The following is a 12,217-nucleotide window of genomic DNA, read 5'->3' on the forward strand; positions in this document are numbered from 1 at the left end:
TGAAAAAACAAAAAAGGCTAGTTGAATTTGCCGCTTTGGAATTTGATTTAACGATTTCTGAACTGTGACGGACGCCAAAAAACAAAACAAAACAAAACAAAAGGAATAGTATCTCAAATTCTCAATCTCATCACAACACAACTTTAACCGAACCGCCGAACATGTATGGACCTATTTGCATCTGGACCACACGAACTTGCGTGTGACTCTTGACTCCATCAGTCCATCGACAAACCCAGTTATTTCTGTTTCAAGAAATATTTTAACATCTTTCAGGGTGGCAGAACCACTTGGCCTATAACTTTCTAGTTGCAACTATTATCCAGCAACGAATTGCAAATTGGCAATGACTCCATTGACGTAGTAATAAAGTTTAATTTCATTTTACTTTGTGTGCTGGAAGATTGTCATTTGTCACATATCAACTATCTGGAAGTCTGGAATCAGGGGAAACAGAGACCACTCTGTAACAAAGCTATGGGAGGCCTTCCCCTGTTTTGCTTTCAAGAAAGGCGCCGCCTTTTAACTATTGGAACGGCTGAAAAGATAGTAAAAAGAACACAGCCACTGAAATGAAGCCATTGCCCATGGTTTAAAGACTTGAAAATTCAAATTTATCTACAGTTTAACTGATTCTCATCATCAATAAAATTTCCTCCAAAAAAAATGATATTTACAAAAATAGCGTCATTGATGTTCGCCCCAGAGAATTAGCTGTTGTAAAGATAACTCGTGCCTCTTTAATCTTTATCTCCTCGCCGTTCTGGGGCTCATTACAGTGATTAGCTATTGTGAATCGAGCACTCGAGTTCCTTGGCGAGCGGGAGGCTCCACAAGAATTCCGATCAAAGACAATGGGTATGAGGATCTCCAAACATTGTCAGTTGTTCCGTTCCGAAAAAATTTCGAACGAGCTTGCCATCGGAAACTCCGATGGCCCTCATAAAGCCCACAGTTCCACCCGCCGGCACCGGCTTTGCTTTGCCCTGACAAGCTTGCTCAGCTCCTGCTACTCACTGGATCTAATTCCAGATCACGAAATTCGCCTCGCGAAAGAAGTCCATGGATCTCAGAATCGAACCCTTCCCTTTTCGAATCATTGAGCAGAAGTGAACCCATGAAGCAGCGGTCGATATTCTTGCCAGACTTCGAGGTTGTTCCTCAAACCCTCATGGCAATACCTGTGAAACTCGTCGAGGTTACGGAACCGGGCCGATTTGCCAGAGTCAGCCCTGGAAACAAACCGGAGAACTTCTTGGAAGGTTTCTTCGTCGCATGGAATGGAGAGCGGTCCGGTGTTGGAGAATCCGTACTCCTCCTCCACTTGACTCAGTAGCTTATTGAAGAAGGGGTGGTTCAGGTAGCTGGCCTTCATCACATGCCTCCTAACACAGTCTCTGCCGACCCGGACCGCCACGTGGCCAGGCGGGACATCCAACGGAACGCCGTTCGCCGAGGACATGCGTGCCTTATTGCGCCACCGTCGTAGCATCTGGCGCAGCCTGACAATGCACCGGATTTTGCTGCATTTCCCGGCTTCCATTGAAGATCGCGACCGGTAAACGACGCACACTGGTTCTGTTTGCGGTCCTGTTTGCGTGGCACTCGCCGTTGCATTCTACTTCCCTGTTGGAGTTTAGGATTTTATAATGCTCTAGTTTGGGAAGCTGCCCTTGATTTCGCAGATAATTACGAACTAATGCCCCTGAGCGCCATGTGCCAGTGATTTCTTGACGTACTATTCCTTTTTTGGCCAGAGTTGACGTACTATTCAAGTTCACAAACGATGATAGAACAACAAGGAGAAAGAACATTGGCGGGATCGCGTAATCCAATTCTGGTTATGTTAATAATTTTCCTAATTAATGATTTCATCATCCCATCTAATTTTTTTAGACATAGGTATCTTTTTATTAAAAACAATCTTATTTGAGAAATTATTAACTCTCATAAAAAATTTAAAATTTAGTTCATTATTTTATAAAAGACTAGTTTCGTTGAACTCAACCCCTATGGGTTATCCCAATTCAGAAAATGTTTGAATAGAAACTCAACTATAATTTTAAAAATAATTTTATAATACACGAAATAAATATATAAAATAATTTGTTTCAATTTAAAAAAACAAAGGTACTTGTTAAAAATACTTTTCAGGCATTGCAAACACCCCCGTTTAAAAAGACTTGGCTGTATATATTCTGACCCAGTACGTCATCCACTTCATTGCTTCAAGAGCTCCCTTTTATCATATTTTGTATCAGGAATATGTATTCTCTTAATAGAAGTAGTTTGATTTGAAACACTGTTATGTATTAAATTTCAACATAACTCACAACTTTTATAATTAGAAACACTTAAAAAAGAGCTGTTTGATGTCACTCAGCGCCCCATCAGTCTTGATTTTTCATGCGCACGGGATTAAGAAAATAATAAACATGTTCAATCAGAGCGACACGGCATGAGTGCTGGCTGATTTTTCGGTTGCTCGTGTTAGAGCGAAATTTTTTGACACGGCATTGGATCTGGATGAGTCTACAAATAATCCTTGTTCCAGATATCCGCATGTAAGCAAAACAAGCATAATTATAGTTATTATATTTTTTTCCGTGTCTAAATATAAGTTCAGTTTATTTTAACTGGCAAACCAAGAAAAAACTTAAATGTATATAATAATTAACTTTTTTTCAAATATTTCCTCAATTAAATGCCCTTTTAAAAAGTGCATCCCATACTGATATACTCCTCCGGTCCTTAATATAGGACCTAATTATTGAATTGGTTTTTATTCTAAATATAAAACCCATTTATCATATTTATCAATTTTCTCTAAATTACCCCTATGGATACTCCATCAACTATAATCAAGTAGAAGAGGAATGAGGTATTAAGAAAGATAATTATAGTATTTTAGGAAAAATGTGCCACATTTCTTATAATTAACTAACTTATCTAACTTCCTTAATCCAATCAAATTAGTTAAATGGATCTTATATTAAGGACCGGAGGAGTAATAATTATGATTTGAAAAAATTGTTGGAAAAAATTCCCATTACAAAATTAAATACGCAGGTGCAATCTACCTTCAGCGGATGCAACCTTTTTCATTTAACTATAGACAAAATGTAATAATTTTTTTGTCAATGAAGTGTAATATATTTTTTCCAATAAACTGTAATACATTTACGCATAATAACTAAAGTTGTATATAGAACTTTCTACCAAAAAAAAAAAGTTGTATATAGAACTGGTAAATAGTTGCACACGCTATAAACAAATTGCATCCGCATAAAGACCCAAGTCCTCAGGCATTTTTTTGGGGCGAAAAAATCTGTAAAGGAGAATTTTTTAAATTTTCTATAAAAAAATCATCATTTATATTTATAATTTGACTAAAAGATACATTTGATCCTGTAATTGTGTACAAAATTTCAATTTGGTCTCTTAACTTTAAAAAATATATTTTTAGTCCTTTAATCCTAAAAATTTGTTAAAAAATAATGAAATTAAGATCTTAAATGTTAATAAAATATTCTTAAATACTAACATATTAAGTTTAATTTTCAAAATATTCATGATTATTACCAAAAAAAAATCATTGAAGCTTAATGATTTTAGGATTAAAGGACCAAATGTAAGCTTTTTAAAGTTAAAAGATCAAATTGAACCTTATATAAAGTTAAAGAACTAATGTTAAAGAACTAATCTATATTTTGGCCTTATAATTTGAAATTCAGATTTATATTTAAATTTAAGATCAATTAAAAAGTAAAATACTGTAAAACTTTTCAAAGACTGTGCAGGTAATTTTTATATAATATTTCCGTGACTTCTTTGTCATTTTCGAGCAATCTCCCTGTAATCTCCGTACAATATGTAATGATCCCCCGGGGAAGTGCGCTTGGATCACGCGGGATTGACCCCATAATCTCCCAGCACTATTACACGTCTCTTAGAGACATCCGTCAAATGTTACAGTAGCGTAACGTAACGGGAGAATGGTTAAAAAAAAATTACTATTGATAACAACACTTTATTTAGATTTGATAACACTGAATTTGTAAATGACAAAAAAAATTTGTTAACATTTTTTTATTTAGTATTTACAAATTTCTAGTTTTTTTTATCATTTTTCCTAACATAATTACGTCACGAGTCTAAAGAAATAAACAAGCTCTTTAATTTCTATAAAGATAAACTAAACTTGAAAAGCATTATATTACTATATACTCTTTCAGCTCTAAATATAAAACTCACCTGATGGCATAATTTATACTCTAAACTCGGAGGAGTATAATTTTGCTATAAAATATAATGGCCCGATGCAGCTAGGTGTAGGAGCCAAAAAAAAAGAAAAGAAAAAAGACGCTGACCAGTACAACGTTGCCGATTAATTGAAGAGATAAGTTTTAATTAATCAGGCAAGTAGCGTAAGGTGATTGTTTGTTGTTTTATGAAGTAAACTCATATGAAACCGCAATTAATTAATTAATTAATTAAAACGGTAGAGCAACGAATGGACAATGTCTTAAGCTTAAACAGTTCAGTTACCATATATGATTGGCTTGACCAGTACCACTCCGCTGAAACCGTAAAATTTCTTAGTTCTGAGCACAAAAACGAGGAACTAGCTAGAAACAGACATGCCATGTATATATGAAGCTCTCAAGGCTAGGCTGGCCACCTATGTTTTTTAATATATAAATGCTTTGCGAAAAGGAATCTTCAAATATATAAAGGTAAGACTAAGAAACAGCCAAAACAAAATGTTAATATATTGATGTGTTTCAGAAACCAAACCATTTCTCAATCTTCAAAATCCAAATCCCACCATAAACCCCATGTGCGGCTGTGTCCCATCTTTCCCTTTTTTCCCTTTTATATTAGTATTCTCAAAAAGCAAACTGCCAAAAGCGCCCTCTTAATCCCCTTCCTGCTTTTCTATATGGGAGCATCTTTGTCCAATCTTCATCTTCATCTTGATTACTTCCTTCATTTTTCTTCATTTAACATTTAACGAGAAGCCCATCAAATGGCATTGCGACACACGGCACTCAGAGAGCACCTAGTCTGATAACTCATTTAGTCTTCAAAGTGTTGTGTATGTGTGTGTATACAACATTACAATAATAGAGTCAAATGTGTATCCAGGCCAATTCTGATTTGGGGTCCACTTTCTGCATGTTCTTCTAAGTACATGCATGATGCATCCTCCTCTAGATGCCACAGGTTCATTATTTGAGCCCACAGCCCCACCCTCTCTGAATTTTCTTCTGCTAACCAAACAACCGTCTGATGAATTCTCGGAAACAGTTTCCCAGAATATATATATAATATAATTAACACAATAATAAAGTAATATTTTCTTCCCTCTGCTAAACTTATCTGTAATATAGTCTCTGTGAAATGGTCCCCACATTAATTTGAGCGTATGGAAAAAGAAGAAGAGAGGGGGGAAAAAGGTGGTGAAGTGAGGACGAGAAAACGGCTATGGTTGATTGGCGGGTACTTTTACAGAGTGTTTGGCCGTCCAGGTTCGGCTGCGCTTCGTTGTAATATTGGACCCCAAGCTCTAACACCTTTTCAGTACGGCCAATCTGTAATTTCAAAAGCTGTTCTCTCTTATTTATATCCTCACATATATTATTTCCATGCACTATGATTACAAGACAAAGCAGGATCATTAAAGAAACCAAATTATCAAAGGAAAAGCGACACTAATTAGTTTAATGAATAACGTTTGAAAGAGTGAAAGGATGACGCGTGTTCTAAAAACTGAGCATAGAGTTATTAATAGGCTAGCATAAACTGATCTTGCAGTTGGTTTTTGTCGCGATGTCGCGGCCTTTTAGAATAACTGAAATGAAGGTTGAAGCCCAACCCCACCTGAGCATATAGCCCTCTTAGATGTGGGTGTGTGCGCCCTAAGTACGTAGCTGCCAAATGCTAGATATATAGGGCAAAGACACTTACAAGTTACGACTTCATCTTACAGCCACTCCAATTTAATTTCATTTATTCATTCTGCAACTTTGCGTGCTCAGTTTTGTGTTATGGGAATCAGATCAGACTTTCGGTGGTGCGTGCAGAAAAAGACTTTGCTAGCCGAGCTAGACCCTCCATATTTCCTTCTTATTCCCTTTTTTCTCCTATCGTGGGCAGCAAAAAGACGTTTATCAATTTGCTATACGAAGAAAACACTTAGATCGTGGACGACACATAAAACCCTAATTTAATGGCTAAACCTACTTAAAATATATAGATATAAGAAAAAACGTAGTAGGGTAACGCAAATCAAACAAAAGAAAGACTTCCAATGTTTTCATAGCTGTCAATTGTCACAGTCCATACTTAACTTTGATAATAACTTGTAACAATACGCAGAGCCACGTTCCATGTATTTCTATATTATTTTTTTGGCCCATATTTCCACATCATTTTCATATTCATATATACTGAGAAAGATACATTCCATATCTACGAGCGCCCAAAGTTTTGCAGAGGAGGCCACTCGAGCCTACTCAAATGAGGTCTCATGTACTAAAATAAGATCTCGTAGGGTCATACACACCACAGATAGACCCTCGTCATATATATGTGTATATATATAATCACTTTACAGATGTGAGGCCACTTGAGCCTGCTCAAATATATTTGGAATCTCCCTAGGGTTTTTTGTTGGTTCATTTATACGTTCATGCACTTACTGGTTTTTGCGTATATATAATAATACCCTGACGGATAAGCTCCATGTTATGAGCTCGTTGCTCCAAATATATATTATCTTGCGCCAGAAAATCAACATTATCACTGTCACTCCCATCCTCCCCCAGCCCACAGATACTGCAAATTATATATATTCGCGAACACAAAAACAAGCAAATATATAGATACACACACATTCATATGTAGATATCGTCCATCTTCTTCACTGATTCAAAATGCTTACAGGTAGTTCTGAGTAATAATGAAGTTTTAAAAGTAATATATGCGAATACGCCATATTGGTGGCTTTGTTTGATAGCGAACAGTTTTATATGTTACCTATATTGTTGCGACAGTTCTTGACTTCTCATAATAATTGAAGCATGGAGCACATATATACATATACGATTGTAATTTTCCCAATACTTATACCAGGATCTGAGGCCCACGGATTCGTGCAGTACTAACGTACAGAGTAATTAATCTACTCGGTAAATTATTAGAGCTTCCACATGTCTAGTTCCTTTACGAAAGGGTTTCTTAAAAAAACAGATCTTTCCAACTGATACGATAATAAACTAGAATCTGGGCTTTGTGTCACTCGGACTCATGAAACGAGTCAAACATTTAAATAGTGCAGTTTTGATAATTAGAGCCAGTAGATGGAGGTTAAGTGTCAAAGTTTGATTACTTCATTAACTTGGTTGAAAGGCTGATGAACGAGTTGATCAAGGGGGCGTCATTGTCAAAACAGCTTTAGCCCGCGAGGTTAGAAACAAATTAATCCTTGAAAAAAGGAAACCTATTGGAAACATGTATAGCTAATTAAAAATTTCAAACTCACATCCTCGATCTTCTAATTTATTCCTTAAAATATTACTATATTATAAGAATATGTGATCCCAATGTGTTCTTGACCATACATACGGCGTGTTTGTTAGCGGTTCCAACCACACTAATAACAACAATAACAATAATAATTTTCACCAACTCACCAAAAAGGATTATTTCTCCTACCCATAATCCAATCTAGCAGATTACATACTCACCAATATATATTAATTGAAGGCATCTAATGACCCGCCAATTAATGTATTCAGATCGCTGCTGTGTGGCTGTAAATCCGACAAGTTTTGCCACCACTACACAAAGCTAGCTAGCTAAATTATATTCTTTACCTTGAGCTTTTTATGGACGGTGATGATAAGCAGATCAACTGATACTGCTTCTAGTCCTTGATATAAGACCTAAATATTCTTTGTCCTTATTTAATCATATATATTAGAATTTAATTTAGATAGAAATACCTACTAATCAATAGAGATATTTTTTAAAACACATTATAAATTTTAAAAATAAAATAGACTGAAATTTTATATTTAGAATCCCGAAAGTAGCTCTCATATTTATGATTAGAGGTAGTATCTTTCTTATTCTGAAGTTTCCTTCCCTTTGTCAGATCACACATAAATTTCTTATTCTGATGATGAGCAGATCAACTGAATATGATACTACTTCTAGTCCTTGATATAAGATTTAAATAACTAATTTAAAGAGATTAAAAGAATTAGTTAAGTTAATTATTTATAACAAATGAGTATTGACTTTTCTAAATTACGCTTATTTAATTATATATATTGGAACTAAATTTAGGTAGAAATACTTACCAATCAATAGAGATATTTTTTAGGGAGAATTACAACCAAGTCCCATAACTACTAAAAGGTCGAATAACAACTTGAGCAGCTTGTAATAACAAGTTCTAGAATGGAGAATAATAATTTTTGAGACTTGTTTTGTAATTTTTTTCTTATATAGAACCTCATTGTAATGCTTCCTATTTTTTAAAACACATTATAAATTTAAAAAATAAAATAGACTAAAATTTTATATTTAGAATCCCGATTTAACTCTTATGTCTATGAGACCCACTATTTATATAGTACCATCATGAACTCGTAACAATATAAACTTTAAGCTTTGAAACGTTAGGCCGAATTGGCAATCGACAAGTGCATGAATAATTCTATTGTTCTCGCCAATTGGAACATACATTAAATTATTATTATAATCACTTAGGACCGAAACTAAAATTAAAAAAAGGGGACCCAGAAATTATCTCTCTCCCTCTCTCTCACGCACACGCTTATAGATAACTATGATCAGGGGGATGAAGGGCAGAGATGGATCGAAGGGATATAAATTAATTAAAAAATAGTGATTGGACGGCTTCAGTTCGTACGTAGAATAGGCACAGAAACTAGAAATCACGTTACGACGCCGGACTATGCGGCACAGTACAATTCATTCATCTCTGTGGGCGTTTTTTTTTTTTACCAGAATCTCTGTGGGTGTTAAATACAAAGGAGCTACATATATATATATATATATATATATATATTTATATGTCTCGCACATGGTGGGTGCACTGGATGACACTATCGTGGGAATAATTTGGCAGATCATGCTCCCGTCTTTTCTCATAATTTCTTGCGGAAAATACAGCACCCTGTTATTTTCATGCATTAGTCAAGCATGATTCTATTTTTAACTTTTCCTCCGTGACAGAAAGAAAGAAAAGGTTAATGTTGAGGATTGATTTTCAAGTTTCTTTTATTCAATTATGTAATATAACGTGACAAGAAATCTTCTTGTCACCTCCCATTTTTCTTGGTTGCTTGATACTATTTTGGTACCTCAAAAAGTCCTTCTGGTAAACTAATTTTCACTAAATTGATTTCTGGGCAGAACAAATTACTATTTGAAAATGAAACTCATCCATAAAACTTAAAAGCCGCGAAAAAATCAGTTTGAAAAAACGCAGGTTAAAAATTATTCTTACTACTTTAAAAGCCTGTTTTCGTAAAGTACTTGCAGAACAAAGTTCCTGTGAGTTAGGCTGCCACAACTAGAATATGTTTTTGGACTCAAAAAACGCTTATAAAAATGCTTACAAATTGCTTACTGATAAGATCATCATATCAACAGCGGATTTGAACTCATAATCTTATGAGTTATGAGTCAACTTCTTATTAACTGGACCAACTTTTATTGGCAGATTATGATTTTTTTTTTTTAACAAAATTTTTTAGACGAGTTGGGTCTTTGGACCAGGACATAGCTTCAGATTCTGCTTCAATGGATAGTTGCCGATTTTTCACTAATAATTAATTTTTAACAACTAGTTCGGAAGGTTACAAACGTGAGGGTCCTCGGAGGGCCCAATTGGCGTTTGAAGCATCCATCCTCGCTTGTAAATGGGCCTGAAGCGGATTATATTGCAGAGAAACGCATGTCATTCAGAGCTTTTTCTTGTGATTATTCAGTGGAGGAAAAAAAACTGGATGCCCCAAAAATCAGATAAAATATTTAAATATTATAGAAAAAAACACGCACAGGGCAGCGATTACCTTAATTTTATGGGGCAGATTAGGCGGGAATCATTCAGCTGTGACGGTTGGGTGTGCTCCTCTATAAATTAGAGACATTCTCGGGCCCAATTATTGAGCAAATAAAAGCCCAGTGTTTTGTTGATATGGGGTTTCGTTCCAGGCTTCTGAGGCCCGTGGCCATTTAGCATTTACGTTTGGGCTACAGATTTGTTGTTGGTAAGCGTAGACATCTTTTTATTAAAAACAATCTTATTTAAGGTATTTTTAATAAAGAACTAAGTATTGATGAAAGAAGAACACTTATTGGGTATTGATTAAGATGTTGAATTTTGGGGACAAAATTCCTTCAGAGAGGAGAAAATTATAACGTCCCAATTTTTTATGACTTAAAGATTGAATTATAAAATAGACAACAAGAAGGATATATCGAAATTGATGAGAAAAATTATATGTTGTAAAATTAATTTTTATACATTAATATATTACAAAAATGTAAATAAATATAAAGTAACATATCTTTCTAAATTAAATACTCCGTGTGCGTGTGGTATTATATTATTGGTACTACCCTAGCTTCGTTATATTTACTAGAAATGAGTTAAGTATCTATTGTTATTAGAGATAAATAATAATTAAAAATATTAAAAATTATCAAAGATCGGGGCTAGATAATTATGGAGCCACTTGGTAATTATCTAATCATATTTTAAATTTTAGTTTGGATAACTCTTAAAAGGAAATCATTTAAATTTTGTTTAATTTATGAAACAAACAAAATATGTAATTAAGATAAAATTATATCCTAATAATATGATAGTGAAACACTTAAACCTAGATCCTATCCTCCTTTTCACCTCCTCTCCTACATGCCGTCTCCACCCCTTATTTTTGTTTCTTGTTTGCTTGTATGATCATCAATTGTATTGATGGCTCATATTTCTTTTGCCCCTCAATCAAATATTGATTGCGACCCATATTCCTCTACAGCTAATAAACTCTTCTTCCTTCTTTTCTCATTCCATCCTGTATAATTAATCCCACCACTACTATCCTTCCCTTCTTCAGACTCATGTAAATCTTATGATAAAGTTTACTTGATCCAAGTACACTAACTTTCATATTTTAAAAGTTTAGCCGCACAATTTATATGTGTTATTGTAACTGAAAGCTAGACATGCGTGTATATGCATATGTTTGTGTGCGCGTACGCATATTCAAATGATCATTTTCTCTCCATCATGTCAAAACAAAACATGGCCTGTGAATGTTGATCTTTCTCTTTACATTTTCACGGAACAAACTCCTTTCATCACATCTTGTAAAGTAATTATCTTTATTTAACTTCAAGCCCCAATTAATGATTTCTTCTACAAGGTTACCATTAGGCTTTTCAAATGTGCTCCTTTATTTATTTGTAAAGCTTATAAACTGATCTCCTTAATAACATACGTATATAAATATATACATGGCATGATTTAGGTAGGAAGAACGATTTATACCTCATATAATTAATTTTAAAAAATAGTTATAATAAATTGATCATATGCTTATTTTGATTTCAAATGATATACACACACGAATCAAAGATTGCTTTGTTTATAAATTGAAATAAAAAAAAGAAACCCAAAAATTTATTCTAAGTGCTTCCATCTTTATGCATATGGCCAACTTCTAACAATATGTATGTAATACATAGATTTAAGCAAAGAAGATTTATAGAATTTACATTATGATAATATAACATATCCTGGACCTTCTAAAGTAACTTCAAAATATTAGGATAGCTTTAGGATAATCTTAAAATTATCTTAAGATTAATAGCTAGTAGTTTTGAGTTTTAAATTAATTTCTTTGTAAATACGTGACTTGTAGATTCTTATTGAGAGCCTCATTGTGTGAAATCAATTGTTTGACCGCTAAAGAGCTAAAGGAAACCAGGTAACTTGGGTTTTTTTTTTTATCTATGTGCAATCTTTATCTATGATTAAATTTATATTGACTGTAATAGATATATATAGCTCTATCGGCTTATTTGATACAAATAAATAAATAAGACTGAAAAGATGAAGGGATATAATTGTAGTATCTTCTATGTTATTTGAATTCTCCTTTAAGTATGAGTA

General features: G+C 34.1%; 1 protein-coding gene across 1 annotated transcript; it reads right to left on the reverse strand.

Annotated features, from left to right (window-relative positions):
- Positions 1-1,096: 1,096 nt before the first annotated feature.
- Positions 1,097-1,724, reverse strand: LOC114740595 (auxin-induced protein 6B-like). The gene has a single exon (XM_028928766.1). It carries the CDS (start codon positions 1,541-1,543, stop codon positions 1,097-1,099), a length of 447 nt encoding a protein of 148 aa, XP_028784599.1. The 5' UTR covers positions 1,544-1,724.
- Between the last annotated feature and the right edge of the window lie 10,493 nt (positions 1,725-12,217).

The sequence above is a fragment of the Neltuma alba genome, unplaced genomic scaffold (assembly GCF_004799145.2).
Source record: "Neltuma alba isolate B1F8T4 unplaced genomic scaffold, ASM479914v2 tig00003186_pilon, whole genome shotgun sequence".
NCBI lineage: Eukaryota > Viridiplantae > Streptophyta > Magnoliopsida > Fabales > Fabaceae > Neltuma > Neltuma alba.

Coding starts and splice junctions, on each gene's coding strand:
- LOC114740595 (XM_028928766.1), bottom strand. CDS start 1,543: ATGGAAGCCGGGAAATGCAGCAAAATCCGGTGCATTGTCAGGCTGCGC.